At 47.7% G+C, this 22,847-nt stretch overlaps 1 protein-coding gene across 1 annotated transcript in view; it reads right to left on the bottom strand.

The window, feature by feature from the left end:
• The window catches only part of STING1 (stimulator of interferon response cGAMP interactor 1), a 409,277-nt gene that overhangs the window by 37,974 nt on the left and 348,456 nt on the right, over nt 1-22,847 (bottom strand). The window contains exon 6 of the mRNA XM_078653333.1: nt 12,186-12,378. Within this exon, the coding sequence (XP_078509459.1) occupies nt 12,186-12,378 (193 nt within the window). The remainder of the gene's footprint in view (nt 1-12,185; nt 12,379-22,847) is intronic.

Below are 22,847 nucleotides of genomic sequence, written 5' to 3'. Positions count from 1 at the left end.
TACCACGCAGTGCCTTTACAACGCAACTTTTACAACGCAAACCATTACAACGCATTGCGCTGGGGGGCGCTCTAGGATTGGGAATAGGTTTAATGTACTATCCAACACCTTCCCTACTATCCACGGGGACTGGAGTTGGAATAGTAAATTAAACAATTCACTATCCAGCGCCTAAAAGCACTATGCGTTGTAATGGTATGCGTTGTAAAAACCGCGTTGTAAAAGCATGCGATGTAAAAGCATGCGTTGTAATGTCATACATCCCATTTGGTATGTCATAAGTCGCCAATGTGGGAGGCTGTGTGGCTTCCTCATAGGCTTGTAGCAGGGCTTCAAAGACCTATGTGGATGGGAAACAACCTTTACAACGCAACTTTTACCACGCAGTGCCTTTACAACGCAACTTTTACAACGCAAACCATTACAACGCATTGCGCTGGGGGGCGCTCTAGGATAGGGAATAGGTTTAATGTACTATCCAACACCTTCCCTACTATCCACGGGGACTGGAGTTGGAATAGTAAATTAAACAATTCACTATCCAGCGCCTAAAAGCACTATGCGTTGTAATGGTATGCGTTGTAAAAAACCGTGTTGTAAAAGCATGCGATGTAAAAGCATGCGTTGTAATGTCATACATCCCATTTGGTATGTCATAAGTCGCCAATGTGGGAGGCTGTGTGGCTTCCTCATAGGCTTGTAGCAGGGCTTCAAAGACCTATGTGGATGGTAAACAACCTTTACAACGCAACTTTTACCACGCAGTGCCTTTACAACGCAACTTTTACAACGCAAACCATTACAACGCATTGCGCTGGGGGGCGCTCTAGGATAGGGAATAGGTTTAATGTATTATCCAACACCTTCCCTACTATCCACGGGGACTGGAGTTGGAATAGTAAATTAAACAATTCACTATCCAGCGCCTAAAAGCACTATGCGTTGTAATGGTATGCGTTGTAAAAACCGCGTTGTAAAAGCATGCGATGTAAAAGCATGCGTTGTAATGTCATACATCCCATTTGGTATGTCATAAGTCGCCAATGTGGAAGGCTGTGTGGCTTCCTCATAGGCTTGTAGCAGGGCTTCAAAGACCTATGTGGATGGTAAACAACCTTTACAACGCAACTTTTACCACGCAGTGCCTTTACAATGCAACTTTTACAACGCAAACCATTACAACGCATTGCGCTGGGGGGCGCTCTAGGATAGGGAATAGGTTTAATGTACTATCCAACACCTTCCCTACTATCCACGGGGACTAGAGTTGGAATAGTAAATTAAACAATTCACTATCCAGCGCCTAAAAGCACTATGCGTTGTAATGGTATGCGTTGTAAAAACCGCGTTGTAAAAGCATGCGATGTAAAAGCATGCGTTGTAATGTCATACATCCCATTTGGTATGTCATAAGTCACCAATGTGGGAGGCTGTGTGGCTTTCTCATAGGCTTGTAGCAGGGCTTCAAAGACCTATGTGGATGGTAAACAACCTTTACAACACAACTTTTACCACGCAGTGCCTTTACAACGCAACTTTTACAACGCAAACCATTACAATGCATTGCGCTGGGGGGCGCTCTAGGATAGGGAATAGGTTTAATGTACTATCCAACACCTTCCCCACTATCCACGGGGACTGGAGTTGGAATAGTAAATTAAACTATTCACTATCCAGCGCCTAAAAGCACTATGCATTGTAATGGTATGCGTTGTAAAAACCGCGTTGTAAAAGCATGCGATGTAAAAGCATGTGTTGTAATGTCATACATCCCATTTGGTATGTCATAAGTCGCCAATGTGGGAGGCTGTGTGGCTTCCTCATAGGCTTGTAGCAGGGCTTCAAAGACCTATGTGGATGGTAAACAACCTTTACAACGCAACTTTTACCACGCAGTGCCTTTACAACGCAACTTTTACAACGCATTGCGCTGGGGGGCACTCTAGGATAGGAACAAGGTTTAATGTACTATCCAACACCTTCCCTACTATCCACGGGGACTGGAGTTGGAATAGTAAATTAAACAATTCACTATCCAGCGCCTAAAAGCACTATGCGTTGTAATGGTATGCGTTGTAAAAGCATGCGATGTAAAAGCATGCGTTGTAATGTCATACATCCCATTTGGTATGTCATAAGTCGCCAATGTGGGAGGCTGTGTGGCTTCCTCATAGGCTTGTAGCAGGGCTTCAAAGACCTATGTGGATGGTAAACAACCTTTACAACGCAACTTTTACCACACAGTGCCTTTACAACGCAACTTTTACAACGCAAACCATTACAACGCATTGCGCTGGGGGGCGCTCTAGGATAGGGAATAGGTTTAATGTACTATCCAACACCTTCCCTACTATCCACGGGGACTGGTGTTGGAATAGTAAATTAAACAATTCACTATCCAGCGCCTAAAAGCACTATGCGTTGTAATGGTATGCGTTGTAAAAACCGCGTTGTAAAAGCATGCGATGTAAAAGCATGCGTTGTAATGTCATACATCCCATTTGTTATGTCATAAGTCGCCAATGTGGGAGGCTGTGTGGCTTCCTCATAGGCTTGTAGCAGGGCTTCAAAGACCTATGTGGATGGTAAAGAACCTTTACAATGCAACTTTTACCACGCAGTACCTTTACAACGCAACTTTTACAACGCAAACCATTACAACGCATTGCGCTTGGGGGCGCTCTAGGATAGGGAATAGGTTTAATGTACTATCCAACACCTTCCCTACTATCCACGGGGACTGGAGTTGGAATAGTAAATTAAACAATTCACTATCCAGCGCCTAAAAGCACCATGCGTTGTAATGGTATGCGTTGTAAAAACCGCGTTGTAAAAGCATGCGATGTAAAAGCATGCGTTGTAATGTCATACATCCATGTGGATAGTTGACAGTGTGCTCTCTTGGGTCGAAGAGTGCATTTGGTGCTAGTAAGGATGTCCATGACTGAGCGGGAGACCCTGGTTGTGTGGAAGATGCTCTTTTTTGGGAGGGTGATGACACATAATGTGTTTGCATCTATAAATCTTGTAGAGCCAGTAAGGCCACACTTAGGTTTGTACTGATGATTTTTAGCTCCTGCTAGCTTGTTGATTTTGTGATCAAGCTGATTGAAACGGAAGTGTCATTGTGAAGTAGCACGGTGTCTAAGGTTTGAGACATTTCCTGGGGTTGTCTCCTCACGTTTTTCTTTCTGGTGGACCACTCTGGGTGGGTGTAGGTTGGACCGTCTGGTGCCTAACCTGGGTCTACTTTGGGGTGAGGGTGTTTGTATGGAGGGTGAGTATGTGTTTATGACTCTGCCCCATCTACATGGTTAGGTGGACACCTGAGTTTAGGACAATCGTCTTATGTGCAGGGCCGAGCCTATTAGATTGCGACCCTGCTGTGATCTAGTGGGGGGCTGTGTGGGGTTGGGTAGGAGACCTGATAAGATACGCCTGAGGTAGGTCCTGGTGCTCCCAATAGATGAGTCCAATTAGTTCATGGACAGTCACGTAGTATGGTGGTTCGGTGTGGAAGGGTGGCTGGGCAGTTATGGTTGATCAAATTCATCTTGAAGAGTCTCCAAGTACTAGAATGTTCAGAATATAATAGTTATAGTTTTACAGAAGTACTCAAATGATAAACCTTTGCATGTGGAAGAGTAATATAAGTTTAATATAAATATGCATTAGCACATTACCTTTCTTTCTCCATGGCAACAATATTTTTGCCCACGGAGGTACTGATTCAACTAGACCGTCATCAAACACACATATCGGTTCCTTCAACCACCTCTAGTGTACAAACACACATGCTACTCCCCTTGCCAATGTAGTATTTTTTTCCAAATGTGTAATATTGGGTGAATTTATTTTGGGAAAATTGATGATTTTAATGATGCATAGGGTCATAATTGATGAATCAATGATTTTGCACTTGAAACGAATTTACTGAGTCATTTTGAAATGTAATTAATACCTTGAAGTGGTTTTGTCACATTTTCATGTGAGAAGCAGTTTATTTGAATGTGAATTCAGTTTCTGGTGTTCTACTTGTCTTGATCCTGCTCATTCCCATCCCAATCAGTGTCCTGCTGCAAACCATCCCTCCTCTTGTTTCTGTGGATCACCAAGTGAATGACGTCAAGGATTCAAGGATGAACAACTGTGTTAGGAAGTGTGTATTATGAATGAAGCTTTTATCATGTACCCAAATTATCATATTCAAGGGCTGCCGCTGGAATTTCAGCTGAAGGCATGATAATTCTATGAGCCATTGTTTAAGAAATGTTTAATTTTGTGCTCAACATCTCCGGAGTGCAGTTGCTGAGAGAGTAGGTGGAAGATTTTTCTTACCTTAAGAACTGAGTTAGTACTAAAAATTTAAAATATTACTTTGCTGTTTCTAATTTGCCAATGCGAACTTAACCATGGTCATACATGCTAAATTTGCAGAATATATTAATAGGCTGTGTGATTTATGTACAAATACTCTTGGGCTTTGGAATCATGTGGGTAATTTTTATAGCTGCCCCTAGGGCTGCTAGGGAGAGTTCTAATTTGTTTCCCTGAGACTATGTCCATTTGACTTAGATTTTCTCTTGGCAATGCTGCTAGTACTCTTCATGGGTTTGATTTGGGATTTTACCTAGACTTGAATAATTGGGTCTAAGTTTTGTGACTTTGTATTACTGTATGTGGACCTTCATGGCAACTCGTACATTTTTCTCTGTACCACATTTATTAGTAATTTTGCAATCTATTTTTACCTTACAGTTTTGATCTAGAATTCAATTATTAATGCTTCCACGTTTATTTTGTTTTATCCTGCGGAAATGTATATTGTTATATCGGAAGTGTAGTCTCTAACCGCTAGATCTATTAGAGATTCTAGAGCCAAATTAATTGAGTGAAAATTCAGGTGATCAAAACATTGGGGTTTGGGTGATTATTGGGGTTTGGCTCCCACACCAAAAGTAAATTTTGGAGAATTTCCAAGATAGAAAGCTACCTGCATGGGCTATAACATTTCACAAAGCCTGTGTTTCTGGTTGTTCACATTGTTGTAAAAAAAAGGATCTTCAAATGAAGCCCACAAACTTTTCAACCCGCCTTTCCCCAAAATCTGCATATGGAAAAATTCTAGTATTTTGGCAGAATTTGCAAATTCTAAAATCTTATTACGCAGGTATATTTCCACCAATTTGCCCTCGTAAATGTGGTTATTTGCACTCCTAGCTTGAATTACTTAACCAAAAACATTAGTCATACAATTAGTGTAACATTATCTCCCTGAAGAAAGAATTTTATAATTCTTTTTAAGCCATCTATTTTTCAGCCATTAAAAATTTGGTGACGGGCGTGGCAAAGACGGCGATCATGGCGGACGCAGCTTGAGTGAGCGCTGTCCCGCCGATTCTTTATCCTCCTTGAATCCTGCGTCGCCCTGACCAACCTACACCCTGACTTGAGTGGCGAAGGGCGGCTCCAGAGGGGATCCCTCGACAGCGATTTCGGCATCCTGGCGGCCCGGGATCAGTGACTTACGGCGGCTGGGAGCCCGGCCGGCGACGAGGCCTGCACCGCACGCCGCAGCCGGGACCTCCATTGCTGAGTGGTCCGACCGGAAGTAGCGGAGAGCCGGGGGGCGCCGGCCGGAAGTGCCGCTTCGGCCACGAAACGCTGCTGAGCGGCGGAGAGGACTGGGCTGACCCTGCGGGCACTCGGACACCCGGAGCAGAGGCAGACACGGCGGCTGGAGAGGAGAGCAGTCGGAGCCCGAACGGAGGTCGAGGAGGGGGTAAGGAGCAGCGACGCAGCCTAACGGGGGAGGGGACGTGTCTGGCCCTCTCGGCGGCAGACTCGAGCCGCGGGGCACAGTACTGCTGAAACGGTGGGAGGGCGGCCGCTATACCGGCTCTCCTACCTGCTCCCCCCCCCCCCCTCATTTGAAGTGTGCCTTTACCGGGCACCGGCACCGGACACTTGGAGTGCGCTCGGCGGTTGCTTCGGACCGCGGCGAGGGGCGAGGGCTGAGAGGAACACCCCCCCCCCCGGACTATTACAGGTCACCAGACCGGCCGGCGGCCCCTGGGGGCAGCTCAATTTTGACATCGGAGAGCGTGGCGCGGGCTCTGGGGTGCCCCTGATGGACCAGACTGAGGAGTGGGCGATCCCCCATTGACCGCGTGGTCTGACAGAGTGGTGCAGCACCTTCCCCGACCACTAACAGGGTGGTGGACAGCAGTTGCTTCATCGAGGGGTGCACCGCGCTCGGTCGCCGACGGGGCCACGGTATACTTGGGCGGCCTCGGTGACACTCGCCGCCAGTGACCACCCATCCAGCCGGGGGTGCCCCTAAACCATCGGTCCCCCGTGATTGGGGTCACCACTCCACCAGCGGCATGACGAGAGGGGGCAACAGTGGGAATGCTCCCAAACAGGGCCCGATGGACAAGTTTGCAGGGCCCAGTGGGGGTGCTGGGGCATCCGGAGGTCCCCAGAGCACCGGGCCGGACAACGCGGCGTTGATGGCGGCGATCACACAATCGAGGGACATGTTCGACGCGAAAATTGGAGCGGTTGGAGCCGACGTGACCTTGCTCAGACAGGATCTGCGCAATGCGGTGGCACGTATCACCGAAACAGAATCCTGAATCACTGAAGTTGAGGACGACGTAGTGAATCTCAAAAAGAGAGTTGCTGCTATGGAAGGGATTCAGAAGGGACTGGCGCTGCGGGTGGAGGATGCGGAAGGGAGGGCCAGAAGGAACAACCTGCGCTTTATAGGCTTCCCGGAGGGCTGCGAGAAAGGAAATATGGAGGCCTTCCTGACCCAATGGCTGGAGGGATGGCTCCCCCCGGACTCCCTGTCGCGCTGTTTTGTGGTGGAGAGGGCACATCGGGCACTTCTTCCCAAACCGCCCACTGGGGCTCGCCCTCGCTCGGTGATAGCCAAACTGCTCAACTACCACGATAGAGACGTTATCTTACGGCAGGCCCGCGCCCAGGACCCACTAATGTTTGAGAATCATAAGATCCTTGTGTTCCCGGATTAGACAAAACTAGTTCAGCAGCAGAGACAGTCATTCACCGCGGCAAAAGCACGGCTGCGTGAGCTCAAGATTCCTTATGCTCTACTATTCCCGGCTCGCCTGCGGGTGGTCTTCCAATCTCGCACTCAGTTTTTCAACTCCCCGGAGGAAGTGTTTGAGTGGACGGACGAGACAGTGCGAGTCAAGGTGAACACCCCTCCTCGGAGAGGCTCGGACTCGTCAAACAACGGAAGACCCCCGAAAACGCCCAGACGATCACGCAGCAAGAGTAACTGGAGGTCGCGCTCTCAGAAGCTCCCACCTCCGAGTGATGACACGGCGGAAACTCCGGAGGAAACAGAACCTTCTCCCTCGAAATCCTGAGACCCACACGCTCGCACTGGTTCTAGACCTGGGATTGAAGGGTTGGTGATATGCCTTGACGGCGGGAGCAGGCTGCTCTTCTTAGACATGCCACGTGCTGATTGACTCCATGATTCCTTATTCATGGGTGGACGGTTGGTCGGGAGACGCTCGTGCGAGAGCGGGCCTACTCCCGGAGTTAATTCCCGCGTGTTGGGTGGGAAGTAGTTGGACACTTTGTGGGTAGTTGGGCGGGATCCATTGGTGCAGTGGGTCTTGGGCCTCCCGTTGGAGGGCTGAGATTGCCTGCACCGCGACAGGTACTTCAATGTTGCTGAGGTATGGGGTGGGGGGTTGGAGGGGAGGTTGTTGGTATAGTTTGTGGCTGGGGAAGGTTAGCAGGGGAGGGGGCGGGGGTTTGGGGGTTCCGGGGATGGTGGGGAGGGAAGTTGGGGAGGGCTTTAGCACGGTGTACACGGGAACCTGGAGGCAATTGAGTATGTATGTGTGGCCTCAGTGGCCTGATGATTTCGGAATCTGGAAGATTGATGGCGGCTGAAGAACCGGGGACGAGCCCCCCGCTAGCCTCGATGCGAATATTGAGCTGGAATGTGCGAGGGATGCTCGACAAAATTAAACGAAGTGCAGTTCTACGTCTGGGGAAGACTGAAAGAGCGGATGTATTGCTCCTTCAGGAGACGCACCTCTTGGGCACCAAGGTTCTTAGTCTACGCAGATACGGGTATGATCAGGTGTTCCATGCTGGGTTTGCAAGAGGGTCCAGGGGAGTTGCAATTCTTATACACCGTAGGGTCTCATACACACATGATACACAATGGCTGGATGTGCATGGTCGATATGTCTTCATTAAGGGGAGACTGGGGAGTGAGCCAGTGGTTTTCGGTAGTGTGTATGCTCCACCCCCACTCCAAGACGCCCTGATTGAACGACTGTTCGAGGTATGGACGGATGTCCCGCATGTGCTGACAGTAGTGGGTGGTGATTGGAACGATGTGATGGATGGGAGACTCGACCGCTGTAGGCCTGGGGGCGGTCAATTGTCGGATGCCACCACGAGGTTGAGTAGGGTGGCGCGGGGGATGGGATGGATTGACACTTGGCGCCATCAACATGCTTGCGATCGTGAATATACATTTGTCTCTGCGGTCCACAAATCCTTTTCACGCCTGGACTACCTGTTCGTCCCGCAACCCTGGATAGGCAGAGTTAACTCCACCTCCATACTTCCGAGGGGCCTGTCGGATCACTCCCCGATCGCACTGACGTTGAGCCTTGGTGTGAGGCGACAACCGTTTCGCTGGCGCCTTTCTGTGTGGCACTTACAGCGAGACGACTATCAATCGTACATGAGGGAGGCTATATCGCATTACTGGTCAGAGAATGAGGACCCGAGTATAGATGCCATGACCATGTGTGAGGCCCTCAAGCCTGTCCTTCGGGGCGTGGACATTGCGTGGTGCGCCGCGAATCGTAGGGCCCGCAGGCTAGAAGTAGAGGAGGCGGCTGACCAGGTGCGGAGCCAGGAGGTAAGATGCCTGACGGGGGAGAATGGAGTTGCCGTGGACCAGCTACTGCACCTTCAGCGGTCGTACACCTCGTTATTGTTAGACGAAGCCCGACAGGCTTGGCTCGCTACGCAGAGCAGAATCTACCAATGGGGGGACAAATCTAGCACAATGCTATATAGGTTATGTCAAAACACTTATCAAGCCCAGCTCCTGCCGGGTCTCCGAGATGCCGCGGGCGGCCCTATTTCGGCCCCTGAGGTCCTGGCCCAGATGTTTGCCCAATACTATGAGACTCAGTATGCCCCCCGGGAATCCCTCCCAGCGGAGGAGATTGACAGATTTCTCGCAGACCTTCCACCCCGGGCGCTCTCGGATGAGGCACGAGCCCGACTAGACCTCCCACTGTCAGCAGAGGAGCTGGGAGAAGCTCTGGGCGGACTGAACACGGGCAAGGCCCCTGGGCCCAATGGGTTCCCCTGCGAATTTATGAAGATGTTCCATCTCCAATTGGGGATGCGCTATAAGAAGGCACTGGAGGCGGCTCGGGAGCGTGGCAGACTACCAGCGGACTGGCGACACGCCGAGATTGTAGTCTTCTGCAAACCGGGAAGGCCCCAAGACAGCCCGGAATCTTATCGTCCGATATCTTTGCTGAACTTTGAAGCAAAAATACTGGCAAAGGCATTGGTGAACCGTCTTCTCCCTTACATCACGGACCTGATCCATGCCGACCAGGCAGGTTTCATGCCTCACAGGGCAACAAGACACAATATACGACGCGCTCACCTAGTGGTGGAGGCGGCACGAGCGGCGGGCATCCCCGCGGCCCTCCTGCTGGCGGACATGGACCGGGCCTTCGACTCCTTGAGTTGGCCATACCTCCGAGCCCTCCTCCTTCGGCTCAATTTGGGCCCACGTTTTCTGTCATACATCCATTTGTTGTATACGGACCTGACGGCAGCGGTCAGAATAGCGGGAGCCACCTCCAGCTCATTCATCATCGGTCGTGGCACCCAGCAGGGATGCCCTCTCTCGCCCTACCTGTTTGCCCTGGCAATGGAGCCGCTTGCGGCCTGGGTGAGGATAGATTCTCAATTGCGCGGTGTGGAGTGGGTAGGGGGCCCGTCTGACAGAATCGCACTCTATGCGGACGACGTCCTATTCTTTCTCACGGACCTCAATAAATCGGGGCCGAGGGTCCTTGAAATAATGCGCATTTTCGGTGAGGTGTCGGGCCTTCGGCTTAATACACAGAAGTCGAAATTGTGGGTCCTAGGCGACAGGGGGACTTTGGGTCCCTGGGCCTCGGTCCTTCAGGAAGCAGCGGGAGGCCTTAAGTACCTTGGTGTCTTTCTGACTGATGTGCAGGGAGTGTCGTGGTCCCGTAACATAGTGCCTGTTTGGGACAGGATCCGCTCGGATATGCTGATGTGGTCCAGGATGCCCCTGAATGTCTATGGCCGTTCAGACATTTTTAAGATGGTGGCCCTACCCCGAATTCTATACCAATTGCAGAATCACCCGTACCCAGTTCCGCAGCAGTGGTTTCGACAGGTGAACTCAGCTTTGGGTCGGTTCCTATGGGCCGGAGGAGCAATAATAGTGGCGCTCCGCACCTGCTTCCTGTCGACGTACTGTGGAGGGCTGGCCACATCTGATGTCCAGTCCTACTATCAGGCATCGCACCTACTTGTCCTTAACGAATGGTGGTACGGGGATCGCAGTGACCCGACCTATGCCCTAGAGAGGTATATGATGGACCCACACACGCTCCATACTATTTTATACTCGGCGACTATCCGGAAGAGACTCCCGAGGGTCACCCAAGTAATCTTCAAAGTGTGGCGCGATGCGCTCCGCCGCATGGGATGGTGGAACAAGCTCACGGGCGAGACTCCATTATGGCATAATGGGAGGCTGCCTGGATTGGCTGCACTCCGGGGCTTCGGGGGCTGGGATGCTATAGGCATTTCGGCACTGGGCCACGTCCTGAAGGGCACAGTCCTCAAATCGTTTCAGATGTTGCAGGATGAATACAATATGCCCCGGTCCCAATTCTTCAGGTACTTACAGCTCCGACACGCCCTGGCCCCCGCAATAGCGGGCATGTCATCCTTGCCGGAGTTTAGTCCCCTAGAAGCAAAAGTCTTTATGGGGGAATTGGAATCGAAGAAAATCTCAACCATATATCAAACATTAGTTACACACTGTTCCCCCTCTCTTGATAAGTTGCGGGCGGTCTGGGAGAGTGATCTGGGAGACTTGGAGGAGGAGGACTGGAGAGAAGCCCTGGAGGCCCCCAGGGGAGCAGCGATAACAGTGCGCCTGCGCTTTATCCAATTTAAGTACCTTCACAGGGCGTATTACACGAGGGAACGATTGTGGAAGGCGGGGCTGATAGCCTCCCCAGATTGTTTGAGGTGTGGCAGTGCGGTAGGCTCCTTCTTGCATACAGTATGGGGATGTATACGGCTGCAGAGATTTTGGACCGGTGTGTGGGAATGTCTGGAGGAAGTGTTGGCATGGGAACTCCCTCGCACGCCGCAGCTGGGCCTTCTTCACGTTATGGAACAAGTGGGGGGCAATCTGTATAAACGGCACTTGCTCCTTCTGGGACTTACGATAGCCAAACGGGATATAGCCCAAGCCTGGAAGGCCCCCAAGGCTCCGTTGGTGGGGGTGTGGAAGCGGGGCATGGACTTCAGCATGGGATTGGAACGCCCGATCTTTGAGGCCAGGGGCTGCCCCAGGAAACATTATAGAATTTGGAAGAAATGGGCTGATTATAGGGGCCTGTTGCTGGACCCCCCGGCGCCACAAGCCACTGGTATAGACCACGTCTGTACTACCCCCAAGTGAACTGACCACATGTTGCTACCATGATACTTAGGCTCCTGTTTCTGGACAATGTGAACACCGTGCAGGGTGGGGGGTGGGAACCGGGTGGGAATGCGGGGAGGGGGGTGTTGGATAATGTTGATTGAATTTCTTGACCACTGTTGCTCTTATATGCTCACTGTCTTTCTGCCACTTTGGAAGCAGTGTTTCTTTTGTATTCTATCAACTGCTATAAAACTAATAAAAATTTGTTCTGAAAAAAAAAAAAAATTGGTGACACCTTAAGTTTTGTCCAAGTGGACGATAACAAAAAATAGAATAGCCTGGCAAAAAATGCTCAACTGCAATTTTCCATCGTTCTACATGAAGGAGGGGCAAGCAAAGAGTTTTCTCAAAAAAACTAAACACGTTATTTTGTGAAATGGAAGGAAGTATTTACCGTCATAAACAACCAGTCTACACAAATTTCTGTGTTCAGGTTCCAGACATGTTTCCAAAATGTTTTCTAAAGTCCGATAGAAGAGCTTTGCTTGTTGGACGCGATCTTCGCTGCTAAACGCTGCACTGGATAGGTTTGACATCTCACGCAAGGATGCCAATGGCGTTGCATATTCAACAATACAATAATGTGGCTTCCGAAATAAAAGAGAAAATGTAACATGTTAATACAACTTAAGTATGTGTGCAATTCAACAGGGTTATTTTTGTTACAGTTATTTCAAAACAATATCACTTCTAGACATGCAGAAATACAAAGGTGCAAAAGTAGACAGTTGTTATTACTGAACAGTGCAAAACATTGCTCACATAATACAGGAACATTACATAATAGATTTTAGTCAAAGTTAACTCATCAATTATTTTGAAGCTGTTGAACCAAACATCAATAAATCTAGGAAAAGACAGGCAACTGTGCTTGAAGTCTAACAACCCTAACAACCTAGAGGAATGATTCTGAAGACAGAAACAGAGAAAGACATCATGCATTAAGAAAAGGCATATATATATGTGGTATTTGTATAGCGCAAACCCAGTCGAAAGACGAGGAAACCCTGTACTGGATCAAATGCAGAGAAAGAATCAGAGTGACTCTGGACAGAGGGTGCTGGGGTCGGGTGTGGACTATTTACTGTGTTATGATGTAGTATTCTTGGAAGAGTTGTCTCTTCAGCTCTTTCTGAGAGCCACTGGAGATGATGAGCTTTTGAGCCAGAGAAGTGAGTATGCCAGTTGTGATGGCTTTGTAGATGATACAGCTGGCAATTTATAATAATGGAACACGTGTTTTTCGTGTTCTAGTTAATTAATCCATTATGATGCCCATTTCCAAAGGTATGGGAGGATAGGCTTTGCAAAGTGTAAACTATGATTGTAAGATTATGCTTGTGCATAAATAGCATATTTTGATCATTCCTGCACATCTCATTGTGGTCCATATTAATATACCAACTGCATAAACAATATATGCATCTCCTTGTAATTTACATACAAAAAAGTGACCCATTTTGCATACCCGGTAGATTTAGGAAAATTCCCCATACAGTTTGCATTTCTATTTTCATTTACTTAGTTTTTCTTCTACATGACATCACGTCCTACACATATCACATCTATATAAAAAAATTGTATTGTATTTTAATTGCATTTATATAGCGCTTACTACCCCTGCGCGACATCGAAGCGCTTTTTCAGCAAGTAGCATGCTACTCCGGAACTCATAAAGGATTAGTGGTGAATTAGCATAGTGAAAATATGAAAGTAATTTGAGTGGAGAATATGCTAGTCAGTTATTTGGATTGAGAAATATAGAGGAGGGCTAGAGAAGGGAACAAGCATTGGAAATGCAATAGGGCTCGCATTAGAAAAGTTTGAGCTATTGGTCTTATAAATGAATTTTTTTTATTTATGTGTTATTTTTTAAAATAGCTAAATTATTAACTTTGTCATTTACAATGCCAAAAGTTATAACTTTCGCAAATGTAATGCATTTGTAATGAAACATGTTTTGTATTTACGTGACTTAGATGTATTGATATTACAAATAACAATGGCTTATAATTATTTTAAATAATTAATACTTAAATAATTTATTTAATTTGTAATGGCAATAGCTTAAACTTTTGTAAATAACTTTTGTGAAGATTATGTTCAGTGTTTTTTATTGTGACGAAAATCCAAGAACAGAAGTGAAATATTAACATCTTTTTGTGATTTGTAATAAAGCGTGAAAGCTTGAAAACAGCTTGAAACATTGAAAGAACATATTTGAACCAGTGATGCAGTGGTTGCGCTGAGTGATGCTGTGGTTACGCTGGGTGATGCTGTGGTGGTGCTGCGTGGTGCTGTGGTGGTGCTGAGTGGTGCTGTGGTGGTGCTGAGTGGTGCTGAGTGATGCTGGGGTGGCGCTGAGTGATGCTGGGGTGGCGCTGAGTGATGCTGGGGTGGTGCTGAGTGATGCTGGGGTGGTGCTGAGTGATGCTGGGGTGGTGCTGAGTGATGCTGTGGTTGCGCTGAGTGGTGCTGTGGTGGTGCTGAGTGGTGCTGTGGTGGTGCTGAGTGGTGCTGAGTGGTGCTGTGGTGGTGCTGAGTGATGCTGGGGTGGCGCTGAGTGATGCTGGGGTGGTGCTGAGTGATGCTGGGGTGGTGCTGAGTGTTGCTGTTGTTGCACTGAGTGATGCTGTGGTTGCGCTGAGTGATGCTGTGGTTGCGCTGAGTGATGCTGTGGTTGCGCTGAGTGATGCTGTGGTGGTGCTGAGTGATGCTGGAGTGGCGTTGAGTGGTGCTGTGGTGGTGCTCAGTGATGCTGTGTTTGCGCTGAGTGATGCTGTTGTTACGCTGAGTGATGCTGTGGTTGAGCTGAGTGATGCTGTGGTTGCGCTGAGTGATGCTGTGGTGGTGCTGAGTGATGCTGGGGTGGCACTAAGTGATGCTGGGGTGGTGCTGAGTGATGCTGGGGTGGTGCTGAGTGATGCTGTGGTTGCGCTGAGTGATGCTGTGGTTACGCTGAGTGATGCTGTGGTTGCGCTGAGCGATGCTGTGGTTGCGCTGAGTGATGCTGGGGTGGCGCTGAATGATGCTGGGGTAGCGCTGAGTGATGCTGTGGTGGTGCTGAGTGGTGCTGTGGTTGCGCTAAGTGATGCTGTGGTTGCGCTGAGTGATGCTGTGGTGGTGCTGAGTGATGCTGTGGTTGCGCTGAGTGATGCTGTGGTGGTGCTGAGTGATGCTGTTGTTGCGCTGAGTGATGCTGTGGTTGCGCTGAGTGGTGTGTGCATTGGTGGAGCTTAGTGGGTGCATTGGTGGAGCTGTGTGGTGGGTGCATTAGTGGAGCTTAGTTGGAGCATCGGTGGAGCTGTGTGGTGGGTGCATCGGTGGAGCTGTGTGGTGGGTGCATCGGCGGAGCTGTGTGGTGGGTGCATCGGTGGAGCTGTGTGGTGGGTGCTTCGGTGGAGCTAAGTGGGTGCATTGGTGGAGCTGTGTGGTGGGTGCATTGGTGGAGCTTAGTGGGTGCATTGGTGGAGCTGTGTGGTGGGTGAATTGGTGGAGCTTAGTTGGAGCATCGGTGGACCTGTGTGGTGGGTGCATCGGTGGAGCTTAGTGGGTGCATTGTTGGAGCTGTGTGGTGGGTGCATTGGTGGAGCTTAGTTGGAGCATCGGTGGAGCTGTGTGGTGGGTGCATCGGCGGAGCTGTGTGGTGGGTGCATCGGCGAAGCTGCTTGGTGGGTGCATCGGTGGAGCTGTATGGTGGGTGCTTCGGTGGAGCTGTGTGGTGGGTGCTATGGTGGAGCTGTGTGGTGGGTGCATCTGTGGAGCTGTGTGGTGGGTGAATTGGTGGAGCTGTGTGGTGGGTGCCTTGGTGGAGCTGTATGGTGGGTGCCTCGGTGGAGCTGTGTGGTGGGTGCATCGGTGGAGCTGTGTGGTGGGTGCATTGGTGGAGCTGTGTTGGTGGAGCTGCATGGTGGGTGCATCGGTGGAGCTGGGTGGTGGGTGCATCGGTGGAGCTGTGTCGGTGGTGCTGTGTGGTGGCTGCATCGGTGGAGCTGTGTGGTGGGTGCATCGGTGGAGCTGTGTGGTGGGTGCATCTGTGGAGCTGTGTGGTGGCTGCATCGGTGGAGCTGTGAGGTGGGTGCATCGGTGGAGCTGTGTGGTGGGTGCCTCTGTGGAGCTGTATGGTGGGTGCCTCGGTGGAGCTGTGTGGTGGGTGCATCGGTGGAGCTGTGTGGTGGGTGCATCGGTGGAGCTGTGTCGGTGGAGCTGTGTGGTGGTTGCATCAGTGGAGCTGGGTGGTGGGTGCATCGGTGGAGCTGTGTGGTGGGTGCATCGGTGGAGCTGTGTCGGTGGAGCTGTGTGGTGGTTGCATCAGTGGAGCTGGGTGGTGGGTGCATCGGTGGAGCTGTGTGGTGGGTGCATCGGTGGAGCTGTGTCGGTGGAGCTGTGTGGTGGCTGCATCGGTGGAGCTCTGTGGTGGGTGCATTGGTGGAGCTCTGTGGTGGGTGCATCAGTGGAGCTGTGTGGTGGGTGCATCGGTGGAGCTGTGTGGTGGGTGCCTCGGTGCAGCTGTGTGGTGGGTGCATCGGTGGAGCTGTGTGGTAGGTGCCTCGTGGAGCTGTGTGGTGGGTGTCTCGGTGGAGCTGTGTGGTGGGGCCATTTGTGGAGCTCTGTGGTGGGTGCATCGGTGGAGCTCTATGGTGGGGGCATAGGTGGAGCTCTGTGGTGGGTGCATCGGTGGAGCTCTGTGGTGGGTGCATCAGTGGAGCTGTGTGGTGGGTGCATCGGTGGAGCTGTGTCGGTGAAGCTGTGTGGTGGTTGCATCAGTGGAGCTGGGTGGTGGGTGCATCGGTGGAGCTGTGTGGTGGGTGCATCGGTGGAGCTGGGTGGTAGGTGCATCAGTGGAGCTGTGTGGTGGGTGCATCGGTGGAGCTGGGTGGTGGGTGCATCTGTGGAGCTGGGTGGTGGGTGCATCTGTGGAGCTGTGTGGTGGGTGCATCTGTGGAGCTGTGTGGTGGGTGCCTCGGTGTAGCTGTGTGGTGGGTGCATCGGTTGCATCCCACACTCATTGTTTCAAGATACAAGTATGCAACTTGCCACCATGCTTGAAATGCAAGCAGAAAGAAAGCTTACTAGTTAGAAAGTATTAGGCAAAGTAGGATGCTGAGTGAAAATACGCCTGCAAATGCTCACAGCCATGTAAAGTTACAGAAAGCCCCTGAAATGATAAAAGTGTGTTATATTCAAATAAAAGTACGGTAACACTAGTTAAAGCGAGTCTTTGAGGCATAAAGTTTGAAACGCAAAAACAAGAAGAACTCACTTAAAAATTAGCAAACATGCATAGTTCCATAGAGCAACCGGAAGCACAGGATGAAGAAAAGCACACAAAGGAGACAGCTGGAAAACGTATCCACTATCACAGAGTGCTTAATCAAATAGACAAGCGAGAAAAGCCATAAACACCAGGGGTGTGGGGAAGCAGATTGGCTTCAAGCATATGGGGAAAGCGAGGCACTACAGAAGCGCGTGAATAATTAGGGGAGGACAAATGCAGACACGGCCTGGGGCAAGCTTGTGGGAGGAAGGCTGGTGGCATTGTGCACGCGCTCACGTGCACTGCATCAAATCGCCAGTGGTTAAACTCTAATTAAGCCACAATAGAGCTCACCAGCTATGCGCACGCGCATCAGCAGGCGAGCCCTAAAAAGGTTTGCATTTATATAGCGCTTGATACCCTTGATGGGGTGTTGAAGCGCTTTTTGCCTAGTAGCACCTACTTTGGTACCCAGAAAGGATTAATAATGGATTAGTATAGTGAAAATATGAAAGTATTTTGAGTGGTGGATATGTTAGTCAGTTATTTGGATTGAGAAGGATAGTGAAGGGATAGAGAAGGGAAAAAGGTTTGCATTTATATAGCGCTTGCTACTCCTGATGGGGTGTTGAAGCGCTTTTTTGGTGAGTAGCGCACTACTTCGGAACCCATAAAGGATTAGTGTTGAATTAGTATGGTGAAAATATGAAACTAATTTCAGTGGTGGATATGTTAGTCAGATTGTTTGGATTGAGAAGCATAGTGGAGGGAAGGAGAAGGGGAAAAATGGTTTGCATTTATATAGCACTTGCTACCCCTGATGGGGGGTTGAAGTGTTTTTTCGGCGAGTAACGAGCTACTCTGAAACCCATACAGTGTTAGTGGTGAATTACTATAGTGAAATATGAAAGTAATTTGAGTGGTGGATATGTTTGTCAGTTATTTGGATTGAGAAGGATAGCGAAGGAGTAGAAGAGGTAAAAAGGTTTGCATTTATATAGCGCCTGCTACTCCTGATGAGGTGTTGAAATGCTTTTTCGGTGAGTAGCACGGTTCTCCGGAACCCACAAAGGATAAGTGGTGAATTATAGGGTAGTGCATTGGATATGCTGAATTAGAAGAAAAGTAATAAATAAGTAAAAGTAATAAATATATAGATCCAAAAGTAACAAAGATATAGATCCATAAGTACATGGAAGACATATAGATGCATAAAGGAAGGTAGTATATGTAGATTAAAGATGCAATAAATAAGTTCTGGCTTTCAAGTGTTGTTGTACTTTAAATGCGTTTTATTTATTTATATATATATATATATATATATATATATATATATATATATATATATATATTACCTACTGGCGGTCGCCAGTAGGTATATATAGTTAGGATTTTTTCCCTATGGGATTTTTGAAAATTCTATGTCTAATAACTTTGGCGTTTGTGGACGGAATTGGATGAAATTTTCTGGAAAATGGAACATTTTGTTTCTGAGCAGCCCCTGAAAATTTGGGGGGTGTTCGTCCAGGGGGGGCCGAGAAAAAAGGGGGGTCCCAAAACGTGTTTTTAACATTGAGTTTTCCATAGGGCGGTTGGCCTCACTTTTAGCCCGAACGGCTGAATGGATTTGCACGAAACTTGGCAAAATTGTAGGGACTGGTAGCCCGATGTGCCTTTTGTAGGTCTCAATATATGTGCTACAGTGGATTTTGAGAAATTAACGTTCAAAAAAAGATATATATCTAGAGCCGCGCCTGGAGCGCTCCCCGGTACGCGCACGGCAAGCTGATTGGTTCTCGGGTGTCTGTAAACATTCGAAACAGTCCGCAGCGGCCGCCATCTTGTGTCTCGGTAGGATTGAGACACAAGAGGTGGCAAAAATCAAAGGGGGAAATGAGCAAGAGGGGGCAGGGTACACACCCCCTGACCCCCTAGGTTTCATGTGGGGGCCATAAAAGGCTCCCGCGGGTGAAAAAATTTTTTTTTTAAAAATTCGATTTTCGCGGGGGTGAGCGCCCGATACGCGCACCGGGGAGCGTACGGGGGAGCGTACCATGGAGATTAAAAATGACAGACTTTTAAAAAAATAAAGCTTCTTTTTAAAAATTGGAGGTAGTTCTGAAAAGAACTTTTTTTTTGATTTTGTTGTTTTATATATTTTTTTTTGTTTTTGTTGTTTTATATTTTTTTAGACTTTTTAAAACAATTTTATATTTTTTTTGGATTTTTTTCAAGGGAAAAACAAAAACAAGGATTCCAAAACTGCTCAACAGGAGCAAAAAAAATTGAAAATTTAGGGACTGGAAGAGCAGCGGTGTTGCTGTTTCTTTAGGGCAATCAGTTCAACACTCTGCTCCCCATAGCAGAGCAGTTCGTCACACTCTTTGCACAAAAATTTGATGCCCGCAAACACCGGCTGAATGTTAGGAACCATTCTTCCACGGGGTGGTCCCGAAGGTGTTGCTCCACCAGTGGAGGTGCTGCCGCCATCTGTGGGTACATTCCGTGCCAGCTCTCTGACACTCTCCCTGGCAAAGTTGTTAGGGTGTCTTCTTTTCACATGCCGGATCAAATTAGCATTCCCAAAACTATATTTTTTCAGAGGATTGCCTCTGGATAAACTACTCCCACATATTTTGCATGTTACTTTGGGAGCGTTGACTTTTTTCTGTCCTTCTGGGATTTCGTAAAATTTCCAGATGAAATGGGTTTTTTTCTTTTGCTGAGGAGGGTCCTCATCTAAAAATCCCTCTGAATCACTGCTGGATGACTCTCTTGCAGCCATTGCTGGAGATCAGAAAAGTAGGAGATAGAGTAGACACAACAGCTCTTGCTCTCTCCAAGTACAAAGCAATAGTGAGAGAAATGGGTGGGTTTCACACAATTTGGAAAAAAAAAAGTTCTGAACCAATGAAAAGTGTTATTTTAAAGTCACATGGTTTGACGCGCTTACGCTACGCGCCCCGGGGCGCGTCCCGGGCGTGTATCGTAAGCGCATCGGGGCGCTTACGTTGCGCGATCGTATGCGCTTCCGGGTGCGCTTACGCGGTGCGTCATAAGACGCATCTCGCGGCTACGCGATACGTGTCTTATGACGCAAGGCGTGGCGGCTACGCGATACGTCACGATGTTGTTTTCGTTCTCGGCAATAGCGCTTCCGGGACGCGCATTAGTACGCGCCCCGGGGCGCGCCGCAAGATTGCGCTTACCCGTGCGTTCACCTGTCCGCGCCCCGGGAGCGCACTAAAAATAATATTTAAAAAAAATAAAAAAATTATAAAATATAAAATTAGATTTAAAATGTATTATTTTTATAAAGATTTGCTATTAAAAAACCTATGAAATTCACTGAAAAAACCATAGGTTATAGACCATATATAGTTAGGAATTAGCATTTACAAAACCTTGAAAATTCACTGAAAAAACCATAGGTTATAGACCATATATAGTTAGGAATTAGCATTTAAAAAACCTTATTTTACTCACACAAAACCATTGAAATTCCATATATAGTTAGTTGTACTAACTATATATCGCGCACCCGCAATCCACTGCTGATGATGTCACATATTACATCATTCATGACATGGTCAGTGACATCACTGATGACATCACTGATGACATTGACATCTCAAATGACATCACTGATGACATCACTGATGACATCTCATTTCACATTACATCATTCATGTGATGATACGATGAACCTCTTCAGAATAAAAACGTAGATACACTCAGTGTAAACAGACACTCACAGACTGTCACTCATCCATGGAGTTACTCACACACCTAATCAGTCTTGCAAAGAATCAATCACACCTCCATTTCCGAAAACTATATAGTTAAACACACCTTACTTATTGAAACATATAATAACACATATTTACTCTGTTATACAATCCCTGATACAAGTTCACAATAATCCATACAGCCACTCACACATTCACTGGCTCTTATGCACAGTTATTTATATATGTCAACTACCACATGTACTGTGTTTTACATATGTACTTACTTTGACATGTAGCACTGAGATATCCATTCACTCACCAATACACTCATGCACACAGTAAACCGCCCATACAGCTGTTTCCACATGCACTTTTGAACCCATACATCTAGTGAATCAACTGCTCACACATCTATGCACAGAGTCATACACCTCACAGCCACCCACACACACACTCAGTCTCCCATACAAATACTTGGCCAACTAATCAATAACCCATATAGTTAGTCATATAGCTAATGATCAACACATGCATCAGATTACAAAACAACAGACACAATGGTGCACAATTTAAAACAGTTTAGTCACTAACCCATGCACTCAGTGAGACACATTTAATCACTCACTTATACAGTCAGTCATGCACCTACTAAATACATCATCCAGACACTTATACATCCACTCATTCTTCAATATATAAGACATATTTTTACTTTACAGAAACATACAGTCACTGGATGTTGTCATCAGTGATGTCATCAGTGATGTCATTTGAGATGTCATCAGTGATGTCATCAGTGATGTCACTGACCATGTCATGAATGATGTAATATGTGACATCATCAGCAGTGGATTGCGGGTGCGCGATATATAGTTAGTACAACTAACTATATATGGAATTTCAATGGTTTTGTGTGAGTAAAATAAGGTTTTTTAAATGCTAATTCCTAACTATATATGGTCTATAACCTATGGTTTTTTCAGTGAATATATATATATATATATATCTGCAAAAGAAAGCCCCAAGCTTTGAAGTAGCACTCCATAGAGAGGGGTCCTTCCAAACCTTTTATTCAGCAAAGCGGCGTCACACAGCCCAATAAGTCCATTTCCCTGATGCGTTTCGCTGCTCCAAGCACCTTAATCATAGGGCGGCATGTTAGGTAAACATGGAATGGATTAACACCTTTTATACCCATATGGCAGTCACTTTCCAGTAAGTGGCATGCCGGGTGTGGAAGTCCCAATTCTTCCATTTCAGTACGGTCATGTTTATTCACCAACGTTGTTTACTGCCAATTTCCAGCTATTTGACAGCCCTCCACTGAGGCCCCATGTCGCATCCCCGCTATCAAATTGTTCATAACTCCGTGCTGCCCAAAAGCTACAGATAAATATCCAGGTCAGCAGACCTGTTAGTCCAGTTAAAATCGCGGTGCATACTTCCACGGCAGGAAGCGCCGTGTGAAAAAATCTGCAAAAGAAAGCCCCGAGCTTTCAACAACGTTGGTGAATAAACATAACTGTACTGAAACGGAAGAATTGGGACTACCACAGAATTTTACATTTGCTAATAAAGTAGCACCACTTCCTCTACTTTACCCTTCTCTCAAGCTCGGGTTAAGCTCTATTACTCTCCCAGCAGTACGTTTTAAATCAGGATACACAATGATCCCTGTACTTGAAGGCTAAGATTTTATAGTCTGTCCTTGCTATGCATTTATCCTTTCACATGTAAAGTCCCTAAACTTGTCATGTGCGACGACACCACTTGTGATATACGACGATAACACTGCAGTATACGACGATACTACTTTTTGAAACAGACTATGCGATGTGTGACTTCACTTGCCACACTTCCTCTGCCTGCAGACAGAGTGACTAGCTTCACGCAATCCTCGGAAGCCTTTTCAAGACTACATATAATGTAATATGAACTCAACAGATGTTAGTCATTATTCTGTACATCAAAACCCTTATCTATTACGTTATACATAATCCTAGCTAATTCTATAGCAACCAATGCTCTGCTACCAAGCTAATTACTGATGCAGTGCTATTCCGGAAAT

The sequence above is a fragment of the Lissotriton helveticus genome, chromosome 7, assembly GCF_964261635.1.
Source record: "Lissotriton helveticus chromosome 7, aLisHel1.1, whole genome shotgun sequence".
Classification (NCBI taxonomy): Eukaryota; Metazoa; Chordata; class Amphibia; order Caudata; family Salamandridae; genus Lissotriton; species Lissotriton helveticus.
Note: the sequence above shows the minus strand (reverse complement) of the source record. Positions and strands in the feature narration are given on the sequence as shown.